The following is a 23,356-nucleotide window of genomic DNA, read 5'->3' on the forward strand; positions in this document are numbered from 1 at the left end:
CTCCATTTCCTTATTAATCATCTGTGTGAAAGTTTTATTCATTATTGAAATCCCCTACTTTTATTATAGTAGTGTTGTTGTGTATTTCTCCCCTAAGTTCTGTCATTGTTTGCTTCATATACTGGGTGCTTTGATATTGAATATTTGGAAAAAGTACAACCATTATTAATATAATGAGAACAGTTTGTGTGACATTGATGGAACCTGTCAGCCAAGGAGAGTGGACTGAAATATACATGTGTGAATAATGACGACTTCACTGTATTAGTCAGTGGGGGCAGTAGAGGCAGTTGAGCGAGCATGTGTACTGTGTGGCTATTGCTTTCAAATTGACTGAGCAAGTAGAGCAATGAATCTGCATCAACTTTTGCGTTAAGCTCGAAACTTTCCTCCACAGAAACTAGTTGGATGATTCAAATGGCTTTCAGAGATAGTGCAATGAGTGCAGCACAAATAAAAGCGTGGCACAAACACTTCAGAGATGGTCGAGAATCTGTTTAAAGTGATCCAGATTCTGGAAAGCCTGCAAGAAGCAGAATTCCTGAGAATGTTGAAGGTGTACAGGCTGCAGTTAACAAAGATTGGTGACAGTGTGAAAACTAGAAGCTGATCTGGGGATTCCAAAAACTATGGTGTCTGAGATTTTGATGCAGGAACTTGGCATAAATTATGTCATGGCAAAATTTGTTCTGCGGCTTCTGTTATCAGAGCAGAAGGAACATTGTGCTACAGTTGCTAATGATGCTGGAGAACTGTGTGAGGTCCCAGGGTGCCTACTTTGAAGGGGACTGAGGTGTCAGGTCCTATGCACAATTTTTCCTGGATCTTGTATCTTCTTTGATAAGTGCCACCATTTTTCAGATTACATGGCTGGATACTTTCTGTACACACCTCATATGTTTATGATTGTTACATCTTCCTGGTGAATTGACTGTCTTTTTGTTTTATGATTTTCTCCCTTGTGACAGTGTTTTGACTTACATTCTGTTCAAGTGTGGCAACCCCTCTCTTTTGGTTACCATTTGCATGGAATATCTTTTTTCATCCTTCCCCTTCATCCTCTGTATGTCCATGAATCTAAAGTGAGTCATTTGTAGACACCATCTAGTTAGATCTTGTTTTTTTTTAATCCATTTAACCAATCTGTCTTTTGATTGGGAGTTTTATCCATTTACATTTAAAATAATTTCTTACAGGGAATGACTTTTATTGTAATTTTATTAATTATTTTCTTTCTGTCTTGTAGCTTTATGGCCCTCTTTTTCTTTCTTGTTGTCTTATGTTTGTTAATTTTTTTTTTTTGTAATATCATACATTAATTCTTTTCTCATTTTCTTGTATGTATTTTCTGTATGTAATTTCTTTGTAGTTACTGTGGAGCTTAACTAAGGCATCTTAAAGTTATAATAATTTATTTTAACTTGATAACTTAAATTATATATACAAAAATTCTTGTTTCTTACCTTTTTTATTGCAATCAGAAATTATATCTTTTTATATTTTGTATTTATTAACATATTTATAGCTCTAGTTATTTTTTATACATTTGTCTTTTAAGTTCTGTAACCAGATTAAGTGGTTTAAACACCACTGTTAAAGTGTCTGTATGTGCCTATAGGATTCTGTAGTTGGGCTATTATTTTTTCACATAAGCTCTCTGCCTCTTTTTTTCTCTTCTGTGACTCCCAAATGCATATATCAGTTCTTTAGTCATGTCTTCCTAAGTCCGTTAGGCTTTCTTCACTCTTTTTCATGTTGTGGCCCCCCCCCCACCCCCCTTTGGATAATGTCAAATGACATGTCTTCAGGTTTACAGATTTATTCTGGTTGAGTAGTTCTGTTGTTGAGCCCCTTTAATGAAATATTCCATTAAATTATTATGGTCCTTAGCTCTAAAATTTTTGTTTGGTTCTTATTTATAGTTTATATCTTTTTGTTGATATTTAAAATGAATTTTGTATATTCAAACCCACCAAAACTCATCTATTGATATTTGGAAAAAAAAAACTTTTTTAACCTTTATACTAGTATTTAATCAGAAAGTAGTTGACCATGTGTTTGACTAGTATTTGACCCTGCTTATTGCTCATGTGGATTTTCAGTAATATTGCTAAGGTATTCTTGGTAGGGGATTTTGTAGTAGGGTCTTACTAGGCCTTTACTTTGTCAGTTTAGTGATAAGTATTTTATTATCATGGGGCAAAGAACTGTGTTATATCACACTTTTTTCTTAAATCTTAAAAATATCTCAGATTTTTATTTGTTTTAAGAAAACTGGAATAACCTTATATTAAATAAATTTTAACTGCTGTTATGTTGCATGTGGCTAAGCTGTTAATAGTGTCATATTTAAAAGTGACCTGGTTCATTTTATTGATAAAATATTTGGCATATGGTAGAAGTTCATGGATATTTTACCGCTTGAACTACTTTTTTAAAAAAGATTTTATTTATTTATTTTTAGACAGAAGGGAAGTAGGGGAGAAAGAGAGGGAGAAAAACATCAATGTGTGGTTGCCTCTTATGTGCCCCCTACTGGGGACCTGACCTAGCCCACTACCTAGGCATGTGCCCCGATTAGGAATCAAACCAGCAACACTGTGGTTCCCAGGCTGGCGCTCAGTCCACTGAGCCACACCAGACAGGGCTGAACTACTGTTTTACTGGTTCACTCAGTTGGAGTGAAATGCCCTGCTTATTTCAAGGGTAGTGTTCAGAAACACTGGCTTCTATGGATTATTCATGTTAATATTATATTTTAATTCTATCTTACTTTGGAGAAGACTATGGAACTTTTAGATGACTATGGAACTATTTTAAAGCTTTGTTATAGAAACATGAAAAATTCCAGGGACCACATTTTGTAAAATACTGGCTTTATAGTTCACTGTAAAAGCCCAAGTATGGTAGAGTAGAAGCAGTACATCATTCTGTTTAAAAATACAGTTAAAAGAGTTACAAATATATTGTAAATGAAATTTGATTCAAAATGGATTGTAAATCAGATAATGTTATTTTATACCTTGTTATTTTTTCCTGCTTCTTCTGTTTCCAGTTTTGTATTTGGTCAGGATTATAATTATTCTTTTATTATGAATCACATGCCAGCCAGAGAATCATGTCAGATACCTTCTCTGTTTGTTTGTTGATATAAATCACCCTGGAAGCTGTACTCAGGGATATCTGGGACTTAGCAGAAATTTTTTCTTTTTTTACACCTTTTAATTGCATTTGACTGATTAAGATCTGTTAGTTTTATGATATCACTTGGATCCCTCCTTTATCTTGAACCCATCTGATACAGTTCAGGAATTAATTTCTTTCATAAATTATTAAAATAACTCCTCTGTCTCATCACCATTTTTCAATTTCTTTTTCTATTCTGTATTTTATATAATTGCCCATAGTGATCTTTCTAGGATATAAATCTCACATATCTTTCAGTGGTTACCTATTTCCTATATTCTTTTTCATTTGCCCTTTCCTATTATAGTTTTCTGGAAAACTAATGGTCATCTTTTAACATCTCACACACATATCTCCCCTTATGAAGCCTCTTGAATTCCACGGATGTAGTTAAGTTGATTTATGTCCTATGCTCTTATAAAAAGTCCTGTAGCTTTTTAAAATGGATTTTAAAATATGTTTCCGGTTTCTGTTGTGAATGTTAACTTCTCAAAGTCAAAAACCAGAACTTAGGCTTCTCTAAATTCTCTCTCTAAGCACAGTGGTTGGCACTGAGAAAATAAATGGCTCAATGAATGAGCATATGTATATTTCATGTGTACAATAGTTTATCTACCATAAGAAATTTAAAAAATATACTCATTATAGTTTATGTGACCTGCAGTATAATTGTTAGTTTTTATAGATCACCTTACTGTTAATTAAAGAACTGAATAAATACTAATTTTTCTGTTTATGTATAAATATAAAAATGTAAAGAGATGTTAAATAAAATAATGCAGTTTTCCATGTTATCAGGAAGACTCAAAGTATAAAAGCAAGCCTAGAGACAGCCAAGAACTTTTATATCAGGGTGACACCTAGTGGTAATTGTATTGATCTGTTAATGTTTTTAGTGTCTTGTTTATTATTGCAGTTTCATTTTATTACAAAATATTCTGGGCTTTCTTATCTTGAATAAAGTTTTAAAATTATTTTAAATCATTGGTTCTTCTATAAAGTTACTATCTAGTATGGAGTAGTATAATATTGAGGGTAGGAATTATTGTATATTGTAACTGTAAGATCTAGCAGTGGATTTAACCTAACAAAGGTATTGTCCAATAAAGTTAATAGAATCAGTGCTGTCAGTAAACCTACTTTTGCAGGGTTTATTAAGTATATCTTTAGTTACATTTCTGTAATATAGCAGACAAATGGGTCTGTTATTAGTAGAACCATTTGCCTTATTTTTTCTGTTTTTAATCTAATTTCTGAAAATTACCTTTTTAATATTGGATATTTTAGTTTAAAAGAACCATGTTGAGTATGGAAATAGTTGACATTTAATTTAGAAAGTGCATTTTCAGCCTGAAAAAGTAGTTCAATATATTTCAAATGAATTTTTTTCTTGAGTTTGTACACTAAGTTTCTGATTTTTACTCTGCAACTCATAATTAACCACATAATTTTTGGCACATGCCTTAAACCTTCTGTGCCTTTATGAATAGTAAGCAATATATAAGTGGTTGGTGTTTGTTATTACTGTATGTGAAAAGAAGGAAAGAGTAGCAATCTTACTTGCCTTGTGCAGATATACCTGGTATTTTTGGGGAGGACAGACAGCAAATGTTAAGCATTAATAGTATTATTCTTTGATTCATTTACAAACTGGTGTCTGTGGCCTCTATGCCAACAATTATGTACTCCCCAAATTATGCAGCATCTCAAATTGTGATCGTTACTTTGTGCCGTTTATCTTTCAGTCTCTTCTTTCTTTGATACTTCCCTGTAATCATTGATCCTTCCTTGGAAAGATTCTAAAATAAATGTTTTCTTTTTTAAAGGAATAAACATATGTAGTAATGGCTATAATAGTAAATAACACTTTACTTTCCCAAGGTCTCATATTTAAAAGTTACTGCTGAAAATCAGGAAGTAGACTTTTGTAAAATCAGAATAGATCATTTTATTATAGTTGTTTGTTTATTACTTTGGACTTAAAATTATGCTAATTTCTTGAGCTATACATAAGTAAAACAGTCCTTTTCTCTGAAAATTCCATGGTCTATATTTGGATAGGAGGGGGAAGAATACATGGAAATAAAGGGCATTTATCTGTTCATTCATTTATTCACGAATATGTACACTCGTTACCTACTATACACCAACCACTCTATGCTCACTGTTCCTTTACAACTATTAGTTCCTATACAACTCTTACAACAACGACAACAACAACAACAACAACAACAACAACTGGGAGGCAGACATAACTATCCCTCTTTCAAAGATGAATAAACTGAGAATTCCTGGACCACAATTCAGCTTTAAATTGAGTCTAGAACTCATGATCTTTCCAATGAAACAATTTCTATTATGGAAGTATACACAAGGTGCTATGAGGATATTGAAAAAGTCAATTAATTCAATTTTAGCTGGTGTTTTGGGAGCTTGGTAAGGGAATAATTAGGGTTGTGAGGGTGGTCAGGGAAGATTTAAGAGAGGGACCAGGCTATGAAAGAAATATGAATCAAAATAGGTCATGTGGATAAAGTGAGGGGAAAGTTGATTATAGGCCAGGAAAAGCACAGTGATAGGAATGATAATGGTGTGTCTAGAGGAATAAAGAGGAAGATACAGTGTTTAGCATATAGTTGGGGTTGTGGTCTTCCTTGTGAAAAGTGAACTTAAATAGAATCTCTCCTTTTTCACCAGTGACAGATTCATTCTACCCTTCCCCCCTCAGATGCTGCCTCAGTCCTTGCCTCTGTACTTTTATACTCATTGACATACTGATTTTCACATTACCTTGAGATAACCAAAACCAGTACTCCCATTGTACAGATGTGAGAACTGACAAAAGATAATAGGGACTTAATTGATTCATGGAGATTAATGGGTTTGGAGAGATCTGTAAACACTAGTCTAACTGGTCACAAATTAAGTAGTCTTTTCCATATTTTTGTGTTAGGGTCATCTGGTGGGTGCTTAAATACTTTTAGCAATGGGGTGCTTATTAATTTAAGGAAGTGATTCCATTGTTTATCAACTCTGACTATAAAATTATAAATAAAAACATTTTATATACTAACCATATTTAAAAAAAGAGATCAATTTTATGTGTTAGTTTATCCTTATTTTGAGTTGCCACCAGTAAGCTCCATTTTTTTGACCTCACTCTGCTTTCAGAGATAGGCTACACAAGGTAAAAATATTTTCCTCTTGACAATTCTTCAGATATTAAAAGGCAGTACTTTTATTCCCCATTTCTTCAGGCTAAATATGTTTAGTACATTCAACTACTACACAGAGTTGTATGGAAATTAAAATGCATAGTATATTGGGATATAATGTACAGCATAGTGACTGTAGTTAACGATAGTGTATAGTATACTTGAAATTTGCTAAGGGAGTAAATCTTAAAAGTTCTCATCACAAGAAAAAAATTATAACTGTGAAGTGATTGATGTTAACTAAACTCATTGTGGTAATTATTTCACAATATATACATATATTCAATCATGTAGTATGCCTTGTACTAATACAGTGTTATACAGGGTGGGACAAAAGTAGGTAGACAGTGGTGAGTACGTGAAACAGTTTATTCTTGCACTATTTGTATTACAACTGTGAACCCACTTCCTCCCCCATATATCAATTACCTTTTAATAAAAGTGGCAAAAATGCCACTATAGAATACTATAGTAAATTTCTATAGTATAGAAAATACTATAGTAAATTTCTATAGTATAGAAAATACTATAGAAGCTGCTTGCTGTTACAGTTGTTTTTTTCTGAAGCATGACTTTCAGCTGCTTTTTCATGTTAGAGCCATGATTCATTTTAGGGTGCCAGTACTGCATGTACAATGTGACACTTGTATTAGTGCCCACCTTGGGTTGAGAAAGCACAGTTGGCCTATCCTCTTCTTTTTCTGTTAGTGTAACCTGCATTTGTTTTTGGAACTAGTTTTCATGGTGTTTCAGATTCTCACAGATGTGATTGGAGTTACTTTGTGCCCTCTGCTCTCTCTATGTACTTTATACATCTTTGTGTAGTAATTGTTTCATGGTTTCTTAACAAGTTTAGCTTCCTGTGAGACTGATTTCCTTTAAGATGGGCATAATTTCTTCTTATTTTTATATTGTGCTTGGTGCTTGGAAATAGTAGGTATTAAGTAAATATTTGGTGAATACACTTATCGAATAATGGGATGAGCACTGGTCTAACCCTAAAACCTTTAGAGTTAAAAATTATCTTTTCTCTTTCCTCTGTTTTCTTTTTCTTTTTTTTCTTCTTTCCTCTGTTTTAGTTTGCAATGTTTTCTTGCTGAGGAATTCCTTTCCTACAGCCAGTTTTTGTATAGCTTTATTTGCTGATTAGTTCTACCATTCTGCTAACCTATTTAAGGCCAGTTTGTTTGCCTTCTTAGTGGGCTGAAGTCTAGAGTTTAGAAATTAATAGGAATATGTAGCTAATGTACTTTTGAGCTGATCTTTTCCACTCCTCTCTGACTCGGACACCAGCCAGCAGTGTCCGAGGCGTTATGGATGAGATGAAATAAATTCACATGGACGACCAAGTCCTGTGGAGGAAAAGGGACGACACAACTTCTCTCTCAAGCAGAGAACAAGCCTTGGAGCGCCTCGGCCACCCTCTCAAGAGGAGAGCACCCTGCCAACCCTTGCCTTGAGATGCTTTTATTGGATTCAATTTGCATAGGAATACAGGGTGTATACGTAAAGCTCATTAATCATTATCAGGCAATAAGGATCAAACAATAGATAACATACAAATAACTCTGAGGGCCTATTTTGAGTCAGGTTCAGATAGTTAAATGGCCATAAAACTTTAGGGAACAAACTCATTTCCTGCTTGGACCCTTATCATTTAATTGAGAGCATTCTAAACAAAGCAGGTTTCTTTCTTAGGCCTGATCACCCTAGGGAACCTGCCCTTTCCAGCATTGTTTCAGGCTTAAGTCAGGCAGTGGAAGTAAGGCAGCCAAGAGATTAGGAGACTTCTTGAAGACAGAATGAGGACTCAGGCCATATCAAAGCTGAGGGGCAAGGGTCCATCACCCCCTTTTCTGTAGCCCCTAAGTCCTTCCCTGGGGGCCCCCATGATCGTGCCTATCTTAGGTCATCCCTCCCTTGAGGAATCTTACCCGTCACTGGCTAACTGATCATGCACTGGGGGCCAGGCAGGGTGAAGTAAAAGAGGCAGAGGCAGCACCCCTGCCAGGGAGATAAACTTTGTCTCCTTAGTGGCTTATGGCCCAATGGTCACTCACTCAGCCTTAGCCATGGGGGTGGTTATAGCTCCTGAAACCAGGCAGGGCAATTCCCAACACCTCTCCTGGCCATCTTTCTTCTTGCAGTCATTTATGCCATTATAGAATATGAGACTAACCCACAAACAGATTTGGTTTGGAAACTCCTTTATAAGCTTGGAAAATAGATTCTAATTTGAAGAAGACCAAGGAGTCTTAGCTATACTTTTTAAATTCTCAGTCCAAAGATATGAAGATCATAGGTTAATTTAAGGGTATGTGATCACCCAGAAAAAGTAGAACAAATTTCTTGGCTTTCATTTCTGAGGTGACCGTAACAATAATTCAGACCCTGATATGGAGTAACATCAACCCAAGTTTCTCTAGGATTCTTATGTATGTAAAAAACTGGAGATTTTTGTTTGACGTTTTTTTCTTCCCTAATTAGGTTAGATCATTTGCCCCTGAACTCTGTTCAGTTGTGGAAATACCAACCCTCAATCTGATAGCTTCTTAATTATTTTCCCTACCTCTAGTCTTGCTTTATGCTTGCTGATTCTTCATAGTGCTTCAGCTCTCCTTGCATTTGCTTACACATTTGTTTATTCACTCATTAAATAATTTGTACTCTTATCCAGTCCCAGATACACAATGGAGACAAAAACAGGAGTGGTATTTGTTTTCATAGAACTTACATAGAACTAGATATATCAGTTATATCTAGTAAGAGATATAGATATAACCAGTTGCTAAAGAATAAGTTGTAACTTATGATAACTGACCTTTCAAGAATACAAATATAATCATGTCACTCCTGTGATTGAAAAAAATTTCATGTACCTTATCAAACAACTAAAAATGAAAAAAACACAATTATCTCAGTAGATAAAGAAAAAGCGTTTAACTAAATTCAATATCCATTTGAAAAAAATTCTCCAAAATTATGAATAAAAGGCAGACTGCACAACTACTAATAAAGGTCATTTACAAAAATTCAACACCTAGCATACTTAATGAAAGTATGAGTGCTTTGTCCCTGAGATAGAAAACAAGGCAGGATGTTCCTTCCTGCCCCTTCTATTCAGCATTCCACTGGAGGTCCTAGGCAATGCAATAAAGCAATAAAAAGAAGTAAAATTTCAGGAAGAATTATTAGTAGAAAAAAATTTAAAATATTTCATTCAAAAAGATACAATAATCTACGTAGAAAACCCCAAATAATTTAGGTTACTAGAACTAATAATTGAATTTAGCATGGTCAAAAGATAGAAAGTCAGTGTACAAAAATCAATTATATTTTTATACTAGTAACACATAATTAAAAACTAAAATTTTACAAAATATCTTTTTACCAAAGGGGTAAATTTAGCAAAAAATATGCAAGGCCTTATACTGCAACTGTAAAACATTTTTCAGAAAAATTAAAGACATAAATAAATGGAAAGATATATCATGTTCACGAATGGAACAACTCACTGTTGTTAGAATGTCCTTTTTTTCTTCACACTGATCTATAGAATCAGTGCAATTTTGATAAATTTTCAGCTTTTTAAAAGAAGATATTGAGAAGTTTACTCTCATTTATCTTAAAATGGAAGTGGTGTAGAATGTTCAAAATAATTTCTAGAGAGGCCCAGGCTGGTGTGGCTCAGTGGATTGAGCCCCAGACTGTGAACCAAAGGGTCGCTGGTTTGATTCCCAGTCAGTGCACACGCCTGGGTTGCAGGCCATGTTCCCAGTGGGGGGTACTTGACAGGTAAGCACACATTGTTTCTTTCCCTGTCTTTCTCCTTCCCTCCCCCTCTCTAAACATAAATAAATAAGCCCTTAAAAAAAAACAAAATAATTCTTAGAAATAACTATACCACCTAATGTTAAGACTGATTTTTAAGGCAGTAATCATGATAATATAGTATTGGCGACAGAGGTAGACAAATAGGTGATTAGCACAGATAGAGTGTCTAGAAATGGACTTACTATACCTGGTTAATCAGTTTGGAATAGATATTCTTTTCAACAAATGGAGCCAGCACAATTGGATATCCAAATGCCACATACATATATTAACCTTGAAGAAGAAGAACCTTATACAAAAATTAATTTCAAATAATTCACAAACCTACATGTGAGAGCTAAAACTATAAAATCTATGACAAAATTTTTTTAAATAGGAGGAGTGATTTTTAAAAAAGATTTTATTTATTTATTTTTTAGAGAGAGGGGAAGGGAAGGAGAAATAGAGGGAGAGAAAGATCAATGTGTGGTTGGCCCTCACATTCCCATAACTGGGGACCTGGCCTGCAACCCAGGTATGTGCCCTGATTGGGAATCAAACCAGCAACTACTTGGTTTACAAGCCCGCACTCAATCCACTGAGCTATACCAGCAAGGGCTATGATGGAAAATCTTTGAGTTTGGCTTAAGCAAAGTTTTTTTTTTTTTTTTTTTTCCAGATAGGACACACAAAGCACAAATCATGAAAGAAAAATTAAAATATTGAACTTCGTTAAAATTATGCACTGCTGTCTGAAATACATTCTTAAGAAAATGGAAAGATAAGCTGAAGACTGGGAGAAAATATTTGCAAAACATTCACTTTGTAAAGGACTTGTATCCAGGCCTGACCGGTGTGCTCAGTTGCTTGTGAAGCTGAGTATCACCGATTCCATTAAGTCACTACTTTGTTCCTGGGTAAATCATTTCCCAAAGGAGTTTTAAACATCCTCTTAGATGGGTGCTTTTTTAGCCCTGAAAATCTAATATGCCTCTTCTGGTACAAAATCTGATCTTTTTCTCAAAAGAATAGCTTTCATAGTTGAAACAAGTATTTATAAGAGCTGGTGGCTAAAATGTTTAAAATGAGGAAATGAATAGAGACAGTAAAAGAATTCTAACATGAAAAAATGTTAATTTGAAAGAAGGGGGAGGAAATTTGTTTTTGAGAATTTGTTTGCTAAAAATCCACATGACATTTTTTGTACATTGTTTCTTGTAGGGGGCAGATTTGATTTCCCTTTTTGTGTCTACTGAGATAGGGTGTTTCATTTTTCGTTTGGAGACAGTTTTAACCTTGTGGTGCCACCTTGTGTTGGCATTTTTAAAATTAAAGTAATGGTAATAGGTAGCATTAATGTGAAATGTATTCTTAATTTTAAAAAAAAAGTCAGTGTGGATTTGAGGCCAGAGAGGGTCTATAATTTGGTTCAGTAACTGTCACATAGTGACAGAACTGACATAAGGCTTTTTTTTAATCATTCTGGTGATCTTAACATTGCTACAGTGTCCTGTATTCTGCTGGAAAATTATTAGTACACCCCCAGTATAGAATCTTTTTTTACATCCTCCCATGTTTAGTTGTTTCCTACAAATTTATAAAGGTTTGGTACTGTAAATTTACATCATGAATTCCTTCCACATAATCTTGAAAGAAGGTAGTGAAATCTATAGACAACGGATATATTACAACCTGGGAATCTGAAGGAAAATGAAAACAACTACATAAAATTATTTTTCTCAGGCAATAGATTTCAGATGAAGTATTTATAAATCTGTTTTCAATTTATTGGAGTGTAACAGAGTAAACAGAATGACCTTTTGTCAATTATTTCTTTGTTGAGCTGGCCAAAATCTGTTTAGAGTAATTGCTGACTAAGGTTTGACGGAGGCTGCCTTGCCCTTCCTCCCTCCCCTCCCCTCCCCCCCTCCCCCCCTCCCTCCCTCCCTCCCTTCCTTCCTTCCTTCCAAGTTTCTTGTCACTAAAAACTAGAAAGTTGCTGTTAAAAACAAAAAAAGTGAAGACATTTATTATATATTCAGCAATATTTGAAATCTTGATATAGAACTACAAAATAAATTGTTAGGTATAATAATTTATAGTTCATGGGGATATAAAACCATGTGAATGTAAAACAACAATTTCCAATGTTTAAAGGTAAGCCTTACCATGTAAAATAGAAGTAATATGCCTGATAGTGTTGTAATGTGCTTTTATGAGCTACATCTTTGCTTAGTGTTTCTGAACTGTTTAGGGGGAAAATTTGGATTCTTGTAATAACTTTGTATGAGAAATAAAAAATTTTAAAAAAATTGTTTCTGCCCTCAAAGGAAAAACTGGCATGCAACCTGTATTAGGACCTAGAAAACTGGGCCAAATATCTGAAACAATTGTGTTTAGCTATTGGACATCAAGCAGCATAGGAGGCCTGTGATACATAAGGAAAGAGAAACAGACAAGATAAGCTCTGTAGTCTCTTCTACTTTATGCCTGGAGGGAATTTCTGTACCACCCTTCAGGGATAGGGAACCCAAGCAGAGCCTAACAGTTTTGCTGAGTTGAAAAAAAGTAGGAGATCCATGAAGCTGAAATGACTGGACTGTATAAGGTGGAGAAATAGAGAAAAGAGAGCTGCATAGAGGAACAAATCCAGAAATCTGGTATGTGCTCCCTTCAAATCTTTGACTGAATAGTACTCTGTACATCATAGGGTAAGCCAAACAATTTCTTGAGCTCATAGGTATGGATAGGAAGCTATTAAATTTCTTTACCCAGAGGAAAGAAATTTTGTTGAACATGTGGGACAATTATTAGCAGCTCCAGAGAAATATTTTTATTAGTAACTAAAACTGGGAGATTTAAGTATGTATTAATAGATAACATTAATGAACCCATTACGTGTTAACATGAGTAAGATTCTTAGTGAAAGATTTTTTTAAAATTTTTATTTGTTGATGTTATAGAGAGAGAGATAGAGACAGAGAGACAGATGTCGATGTGAGAAACATCGATCGGCTGCCTCCTGCATGTGTCCCATCTGGGAATTGAACCCGCAACCTAGGTATGTACCCTGACTGGGAATCAAACCTGCAGCTCTCTGGTGTGTGGAACGACAATGAAACCAACTGAGTCACTAAGTCAGGGTGCTAATTAGTTTTCAAAAATAAAAAATACTTAGAAAAAGAGCATTTTTTTTACATTTTTGCAAATTCTTCAGTTTCTATGTAGAAGACTGTTGGATTGTTCTATTTGCTTCTCCATTTTTTCTGTTGTAATGTGTTACTTCTGTTGAAATATTTTAGGAAAATGTGGCCACGAACAGATATATAATTATAGAAGGCAGAAGTATTTTAATAGCCTTTTCAGATAATATTCTTACGGTTTTATTTGATACTGAACCAAAATTTGGCTAGTGGTAGTTTGTTAAAGGTTAGTAACAAAGTGAAATCTGAAACCACATCAATGAAAATTTAGCATTCTGCTATTTTAAAATCCTGTGGAATACCTTTACTTTAAGTGCATGATTTTGTAATATCATGAAATTGCCATTTGGAAACTATTGGTTCACTTTGTTATAAAGATCAACCAAATGTTGACACATTACATTTTATAATATTGATAAATCACATTTGTTAATATCATTACTGATCTCATAGAAAAATATTGTAAGTTTTGGGACGTTATGAGGCTTATAGTGGCATATACAAATTTTTTAAAATTTGGATTTTAGTTTCAAGACCTATTCTATTATTGAAAAAAAATGTCAGTTGTTTTCTTTGGATTGACAGGCTTTGTTTATGTTTGAGAAAATACCAAGTCTGAATAATAGAGTGTACAGTCATTTGTTCAAGTAAAAATTGTGCTGTGTGAAAAAACCAGTTCATCTCATAGTGCAAACAAATGCTTTTCCTCAAGACTACCGCTGTACTTCAGTATGAAGCAGAAATTCTTTATGGGTAGTGTTCATTTCATCACACACAAATGTAAATGGATTAAATGCTCCAATCAAAAGATAAAGTGGATGAATTAATAACTAAACAAGACCCATACATATGCTACCTATAAGAGACCCACTTGAGATAGGAAGATACATGCAGACCCAAAGTAGAGGAATGGGAAAGATATTTCGTGAAAATGGAAACAAAAAAGAAGCAATGCTTCTTTTGAGGTAGCAATACTTATACCAGACAAAATAGACTTTAAAACAAAGGCTATTTTGTTGTAAGAGACAAAGAGGATTCAGCAGTTCCACTTCTGGATATTTTTCCAAAGAAACTCAAAACACTAATTGAAAGGATATATGCATCTATATGTTCACTGGAGCATTGTTTACAGTGGCTAAGATATAGAAACAACTTAAGTGTTTATTGATGGAAAAATGGATAAAGAAACGAGGTGGTACATATATACAATGGAATATTACTCAGCCATGAAAAAGAAACGGAGCTTGCCATCTACAACAACATGGATGGACCTAGAGGGTATTATGCTAAGTGAAATGAGTCAGATAGAGAAAAAACGTAAAATGCCATATTCACTTAAAAACCAAAGTAAATGAACAAACAAAATAGAAACAAATGCATAGGTACAGAGAACATTTTGATGGTTGCTAGATGGGTGAGCGGTGGGGGGGCATGGATTATAAAAAGGAAGGAATTAAGGTGCAAATTGCCAGTTTTAAAAACAGTCATGGAGATGTAAAGGACAGCATGGGGAATATAGTCAATAATATTGTAATAACAATGTATGGTGTCAGATATGGTACTAGACCTATTGAGGGGATCACTTTGTAAATTATATAAAGGTCTAACCACTGTGTTATACACCTGAAACTTACATAATCTTGTATAAGAATCGACAGTCAAAACCTCCCCATAAGAAAAGCCAAGCACAGATGACTCCACAGGTAAAGTCTATATAATATTTAAGCAAGATATATTAGCAATCATTAACAAATAGAGAAATGTGAAATATTTTCTAATTAATTTTATGAAACCAGCATACCAAAACCAGACAAAGACATTGCAGGTAAAGAAAAGTATAGATCGGTATTTCTTAAACCATAGAGGCAGAAATTTCTAAAAAATATTTGCAAACTGTATTTAGTACAATATAATAAAATACTTATGTATATTGTAATGTCATGGTCAAGTGGGGATTATTCAAGAATGCAGGACTTCTGTAACAGCTTGAAATTCATTATTATAATTTACCATATTAATACAGCAAATGAAAAAACTTCTCTGATCAGCCCTGGCCGGTGTAGCTCAGTGGATTGAGTGTGGGCCTGTGAACCAAAGGATCGTGGTTCGATTCCCAGTCAGGGCACATGCCTGGGTTGCGGGCCAGTTCACAGTGGGGGACGCATGAGAGGCAACCATACATTGATATTTCTCTCCCTCTCTCCTTCCCTTCCCCTCTAAAGATAAATAAATAAAAATTAAAAAAAAATTTCTCTGATCATTTCAATATGTGGAGGAAAAAGCATTGGACAATATTTAGCACCATATCTTTTTTTATTGTTCAATTACAGTTGTCCCAATATTTCCGCCATTGCTCTCTCCTGCTTTGCCCACCACCTGCTCCCTCAATCAATTCACACCCTATTGTCCATTACCATGGGTCTTTTATACATGTTCTTTGACTAGCCCCTTCCCCTTCTTTCCTCTGTTATCCCTCTCCCCGCTCTCCACTGGTCACTGTCAGTTTATTCCTTATACCAAGTCTCTTTTTCTCTTTTGCTTGTTTGTGTGTTTCATTTATTAGGTTCTACTTATAGGTGAGATCATATGGTATTTGTCTTTCACTGCCAGTCTTATTTCACTTAGCATAATGCTCTCCAGTTCTGTCCATGCTGTTGTGAAGGGTAGGATTTTTTTCTTTCTGTTGTGTAGTATTCCATTGTATAAATGTACCACATTTTTTTATCCACTCATTTACTGATGGGCACTTAAGCTGTTTCTAGCACTTGGCTATTGTAAACAATGCTGCTATGAACATTGGGGTGCATAGGTTCTTTTGAATTGGTGTTTCAGGATTCTTTAGGATATAGTCGCAGCAGTGGGATCATTGGATCAAAAGGCAGTTTCATCTTTAATATTTTGAGGAAATTCCATACTGTTTCCCACAGTGGCTGCACCAGTCTGCATTCCCATCAACAGTGCACTAGGGTTCCCTTTTTCCCACATCCTCTCCAACACTTGTTGTTTGTTGATTTATTTACGATGGCCATTCCGATTGGTGTGAGGTGGTTATCTCATTGTGGTTTTAATTTGCATCTCTCTGATGGCTATGAAGCTGAGCATTCTTTCATGTGTGTATGGACCCTCTGTATGTCCTCCTTGGAGAAGTGTCTGTTCAGGTCCTTTGCTCATTTTTTAATTGGATTGTTTGTCTTCCTGGTGTGGAGTCATATGAGTTCTTTGTATATTTTAGAAATCAAACCCTAGTCTGAGGTATTGGCAAATATGTTTTCCCATATTGTTGATTCCCTTTTCATTTTGCTGATGTTTTCTTTAGCCATGCAGAAGCTTTTTAACTTGATAAAGTACAGAGGGAACATACCTCAATAAAGGCCATATACAAGAAACCTACAGCCAACATCATACTCAATGGGCAAAAACTAAAAGCTTTTCCTCAAAGATCAGGAACAAGACAGACATATCATGTTTTTTTTGTTTTTTGTTTTTAACTTAAACTTGCAGCAATGTAAGAATAGATTTGTCAACCTGACAAAACAAACTGCCAAAGAACATACAACTAATATAATACTTTATAATTAAAGACTAAAAATACTTCCCCCTAAGATCAAGGAAAATGCAAGGCCTTCTCATGACATGTTTGTCTATTCAGCACTTTATAAAAGATACACAGCCAGTAAGTGCATGAAAAGATGCTCAGTGTCATTAGTTATTAATCATCAAGGAATACAAATTGAAACCACAATGAGAAACTGCTTCATACCCACCGAAATGGCTAAAATTAAAGGACAGAAAATTCTGCTTCTTGGTAGTGATATGGAGCAATGGGAACTTTGGTGGAATGCAATATGGTGCCATCACTTTGGAAAAAAGTTTGGGCACAACTGTAATTGAATAACAATTAAAAAAAAGAAAAAAAGAGTGAATTCTCAATTACTGTATATTTGATTTGATTAAGTTTCAAAAATAATAATAACAAAGATAATAATAACAAAAAATAATAATAACAATATAACAATAACAAATAATAATAATAATAACAACAATTATGGTATTGTACCATAATCCAATGTGAACACATTAGTTTATTAAAGTATAATAAACATAGCAAAGAAAGTTTGGCAGTTTTTTATAAAGTTATCATACATTTACAATCTAGCAATTCCATTCTTAGGTATTTACTCAAGAGAAATCACATACATTGCAATATTTATGAAAAGTTTTATTTAATAAAGTTAATTGGAGCTTATTTGTTTATAATAGGGAAAAACAGTAACAAACTAGTTGTTCATCAACCGGTAAAATTGATAAATTGTGCTGTAACCATATGTATTAGTTATTTTTTGTAACAAATTACTTAAAACTTAGTGCTTTTAAGAAAACATTTGTTACCCACAGTTTATATGTAACTCAGGAATCTAGGCATGGCTTAACTGGTTTCTAATGGGCTGCAGTCAAAATTGTCTCAAGGCTCAGCTAAAGAAGGATCCACTTTGGGGATCTCTGATGTGATTGCCTAGGATCCATTACCATGTGGGCTGTTTAACTGGGAGCCTGATTTATTCACTCACTCTTGAATACTGCTTTTAGTTCCTTGTTATGTTTGCCTCTCCATAGAGCAGTTCACAGCAAGGCAGCTGGCATCATCAGAATGAGCAAGTAAGAGAGCAATAGAGGATATGCTAACAAGATGGAAATCACAGTCTAGTAAGGTGGAAGTCAGTGTTTTGTATTCTCAGAAGTGACACCTCATCACCATTATTGTATTCTCTTTGTTAAAATCACCCTGGTACAGCTCACACTCAACGGGGGGATTGCAAATGTCGTGAATACCATGAGGTGGGGAACATAGGAAGCCATTTCAGCTGCCTACTGCGCTATAGTGGAGTACTGCTAAGCGATGAAAAGGAACTGTTTATTGGTATACAGAGTGACATGGATGAATCTTAAAAGACATGCAGAGCAAAAGAACCCAAACATAAAAGAGAACAGACAAAACAATTTAAGAGTGAGAAGGAAGATCAGAACTTGGGGTGTAGGTTAGCTTTTTTTCCAAACATGCGTGAGCAAACTTTTTGTGATACAGGAAATGTTTTTCATTTTGATTGTGGTGATGGTTACAATGGTGTTTATGTCAAAACTCATAAGCGAATTTTATTATATGTAAATCATATTCAATGGTTTTCTAAAAAGTATGCTATTAGATTCAGTATGTTTTTAAAATTTTTCCGTGGTTTCATTGAGGTATTATTATATAGCCTTGTATAAGTTTAAAGGTGTACAGGGTAATGACTTGATTTACATGTATTGTGAAATTACCACAATCAGTTTAGTTAATATCTAATATCACATAGAGATACACATCATATAGAGATACAAAAAAGAAAAAAAGGTTTTTTTATTTCCTGTGATGAGAACTCTTAGGGTTTATTCTCTTAACAGCTTTTAAATATACCACATAGCAGTGTAACCATAGTCATTGTGTAATATTGTACATCCCCAGTACTTACCTTATAGCTAGAAGTTTGTACCTTTTGACCACCTTCATCCAATTCCTTTACCCCCCACTTCCTGCTCTGGTTACCACAAATCTTATGTCTTTTTTTGAGATTCCATGTTAAGTGAGATAAACAGTATTTGTCTTTCTCTATTTACTTCTTTCATTTAGCTTAATGCCTGCAAGGTCCATTCATATATTCTTCTTATATACCACTTCTTATTCTATTGATAGACACTTAGGTTATTTTGGCTATTATAGATAATGCTGCTATGAGCCTGGGAGCGCTTTGACCTAGTGTTTTTGTTTCCTTCAGATATATTCCCAGAAGTGGAATTGCTACATCATATGGTAGTTCTATTTTTATTTTTTTGAGAATCCTCCATAGTGTTTTCCATAGTGGCTATGCCAATTTACAATCCCAACAGTGCACAAAGGATTCTCTTTTCTCCACATCCTTCTCAGCATTTATCTCGTGACTCAGTGATGATGATCATTTGTATATATTTAGGAAAATGTGGGCAGGTCCTTTGCCCATTTTAAAATTATTTAGTGTTTTTGCTATTGAGTTGTATGAGTTCTTTATATATTTTGCATGTTAATCCTATACCAGATAAATAATTTGCAAATTCAATGGATTATTCTTGATGACATCAGCATATCTTCACAATTCACCAAGTAACATATGAGGCTACCATAGTGGGTGTGCTGTCTTATGTTAAGATCTTTGGAGTCAGGAAGATCCAGATATGGATACTGGCTCTGAAACTTGCTGCATTCTAGCACTTAACTGCCCCAGATTATTTTGGATATCCTTGGTACAATTACTACTGTCTATTAAGAACCTGTACTGGCCAGTTACAGTGCTATTACCTTAATCAATATGTATTAATCAGTACAACTCAAAACACCCATTTTTTTGAGTCCCTTATATGTACTGAACACATACTAATACAAAATATTTCCATGCCTTATGTCATTTGATATAGCAACCCAATGAATTGCTGGTACTGTACTTATCCCCAGTCACTGTACAGAAGAAATTGAGACCAATAGAGAAGACTTTAAAATATGAGAAGTTCTGGTGGCTGTCATGATTCTGGTTTTGTTTTCTATTTCTCTCTAACTGTGGAACAAAAGACTATTTGTTTTACATGTTACCAAAACTTGCTGCAAAGAGTAATGAGACTTTTACTTAAAATCTTTTTTGTTTATCCTTTAAGAAACTTCTTTTAGGCTATCATTGCTAAGAGTGTCTCCTTGAGTCTAAGTGGGCAGTATCAGGTGAACAGAGGTGTCTAAGAGGAAAACAATGGGAAGACTTGCAAGAGCTTAAGCCCCATTCTAGACAAGCACATTCTAGACAAGCCCCATTCTAGAAATAGCAACCTTAGCCACAAGCAAAAAGGCAACATATTTATATGTATTTGGTATAAAATGTATGGCTCACCTTTGTACCATTTTATAAACAGAACAATCCTTTGTCAACAGTGACATATTTGAACACTAAAGGTGATAAATTTATGTTTCTAAGATATTGAACCATATTTATTTTTATGATGTTTAATCACTATCCCAAGTGTCCAGATAGGAATTTTCTTTAAGAACATACAAAACTGTCTCTAAGTCCATGAAGGGTTTGATTGTGGCATTGCTTACTTAGGCACCTGCTGTGTTTCCATAGAGCTTATATAACATAAGCTTTTTCTTTCCTCCTATTACTTTATCATTGTGGAATTATTTTTTCTCTTTTGATACCTAACAATCAATTTTTTTTAGTATTTAATTATTTATTATAATTTGAATTGAATTATGTTTTAACCTAAAATTATAGACTGGCACTAACTTAATAAAAGATGTATGAAATATTTGTACATTTTGATTCAACAATCTGTTTAATAAACTACAGTAACAGAAACTAGCTGGTTGGTTTATAAATAGACTTGGTTCCTGAAAATTAATTTGTGGAGCACTGGGCAAATTGTGATTCCTCACTGTTTCTCATTAGCAGCATGTTTATTTTTTTGCCTTTATATCTTTCAGTCTTTTGTCTTTACAAAATAGAATATCCTTGTCTTCGGTTTATCTCTTCTTCACAATCCAGTTGTAAATCAAGCGTGGTTTAAATTTGCCATATTTTTCTGACTATACGATGCACTCCCCCACAAATTTGGGAGGAAAAGGGGGTGTGTGTCTTATAGTCTGAATGTAGCTTATCTGGCTTGCTGTGGGAAGGGGCGGCAGTGGAGCGGGGTCATAGGGTATTAAATATTTTACCACATTTTTTGCTTCAAAAATTTTCCCCCTGTTTTCCACCTCTAAAACCTAGGTGCGTCTTACAGTCTGGTGCATTGTATAGTCCTAAAAATACGGTAGTTTTTCTTCAACCTGGATTTAAGTCTCATCTCTCTCACAGATCCTTCTGTGTTTGATCCAACAACATGTTTCCTTTTTCCTTTCTGAAATTCTGTTGCTTTTATATTTAACACAATTTACATTGTGTTCTAGATTATTGGCTCTTTTGTTTTCAGCTACTTTTATTGATGCTATTTCCTTTCATCCTTGGATCCCAGACTTAGAGAAGATAGGCATAATTATTTCACATTTTATAGATGTAAAAACTAAGAACAGACAAGTTTTCAGATTTCTTCAAGATGTGACTTCAATCTAAGTATTCATTCCAAAGTCTTCTTTCCCTATTCTATGATGACTCAGGTTTTATACTTTAGTTGCTACTCCTACCATATTCTGAGCATATATGTGTTGTCAATTGATTGGTTTAAAATAGATTGTTTCTCTTCAAATCCCAAATCACTGATATCTGTTTCTTTAAAAAATGCTATGTAATTAAGTAACTACCTAATTAATTATTTAATTGTGGAGTCTTTTGTCATAATTAATGTTGAAGCCTGAGTTCTTCAAAGGGGAATGAACATGTTGTTTGATCAAGATTTGAAATTTGGACTATTGCAATTTTTGTTATTCACTCATCAGACAAATGTCATTGACTTGCGTACCATATGTCTAATATGAATGCTAGCCCAGGATGTGAATAAATGTTGCTTACATTTTTTACTTTATTTTATTTTAATTTTATTTTTATTTTATTTTAGTTTATTTTATTTTTATTTTATTTTTAATAAAAACTTAATTTAATTAACTTTTGACTATTATTGAATTTTTACTTTTTCTTTTTCTTCTTTTTTTTTAAATTGTGGTTCAAATACAGTTGTGTCCATTTTCACCCCACCATGGACCTCTGCCCCACCCATCCCCGCCTCCCACCCTTGAGCTTACCCATCTTTGGCTTTGTCCATGTGTGCTTTATACATGTTCCTTGGTGTACCTTCCCATATTTCCCCAATTATCTCTCTCCCCCCTCCCCCCTGATTACTGTCAGTTTGTTCTTTATTTCAATGTCTCTGGTTATATTTTGCTTGCTTATTTGTTTTGTTGATTAGATTCCACTTATAGGTGAAATCATGTGGTATTTGCCTTTTACCACCTGGCTCATTTTACTTAGCATAATGCTCTCTAGTTCCATCCATGTTGTTGAGAATGGTAGAAAGAAAGAAAAAAGGAACTCAGATTGCATTATTTTGTTAGTAATATTCAGTATATTTTTATTTATACAGGAGAAATTAAACAGATTCTAGAAAATGAACTCCAGATACCTGTGTCTAAAATGCTGTTGAAAGGCTGGAAGACTGGAGATGTGGAAGACAGTGTGAGTTTCTTTCTTTTTTTTTTTTTAGTTTTCAATTATAGTTCACATTTGGTGGTATTCTGTAATAGTTTCAGGTATCCAGCAATATTGTTATCATATACTTTATCAAATGGTTCCCCAATATTTCAAGTGCCCACCTGGCCTCATACAGTGTGAGTTTCTTAAATTGCCTAGAAATAAAATTAAGTTACGCAGTTAACTAAATGATGTATATAAATTGGTTTTTATTAATGTTACATATGACAGGAGTAGATTTGGTAATAAACTAGTTTAAGAAATCAGCACACTGTATTTTTCAAGATAACACATTTTTTATGATAAACTAACAGTTTTAAAGGAGTTTTGGCCCTGGCTGGTGTGGCTCAGTGGATTGAGCGCTGGACTACGAACCAGAGGGTTGCTGGTTCAATTCCCTGTCAGGGCACATGCCTGGGTTACAGGTCAGATCCCCAGTTGACGGGTGCATGAGAGGCAGCCACACATTGATGTTTCTCTCCTCTTTCTTTCTTCCTTCCCCTCTCTTAAAAAAATAAAAATAATAAAATAAAGGAGTTCAGTGTATAAATGAAAACACTATGTAGCATATTTTTTGTATTTCTAACTATTTTATAGGAGTTTGACACTGTTTTTTGGAAGGTTTTACCTTTTTCTTAAATCTCATAGGGTGTCAGTGAGTGCTCTGGGATAATAATTTAATGAACAATTGCTTGCTGGTCTG

At 34.3% G+C, this 23,356-nt stretch overlaps 1 protein-coding gene across 1 annotated transcript in view; it reads left to right on the forward strand.

The window, feature by feature from the left end:
* Positions 1 to 23,356, forward strand: part of FAF1 (Fas associated factor 1) — a 412,428-nt gene that overhangs the window by 119,850 nt on the left and 269,222 nt on the right. Inside the window, exon 5 of the mRNA XM_045857312.1 lies at positions 22,547 to 22,638. Coding sequence (XP_045713268.1) covers positions 22,547 to 22,638 — 92 coding nt within the window. The remainder of the gene's footprint in view (positions 1 to 22,546; positions 22,639 to 23,356) is intronic.

This window comes from Phyllostomus hastatus, unplaced genomic scaffold (assembly GCF_019186645.2).
Source record: "Phyllostomus hastatus isolate PE091 unplaced genomic scaffold, TTU_PhHast_1.1 phas_contig_147, whole genome shotgun sequence".
Taxonomy (NCBI): Eukaryota; Metazoa; Chordata; class Mammalia; order Chiroptera; family Phyllostomidae; genus Phyllostomus; species Phyllostomus hastatus.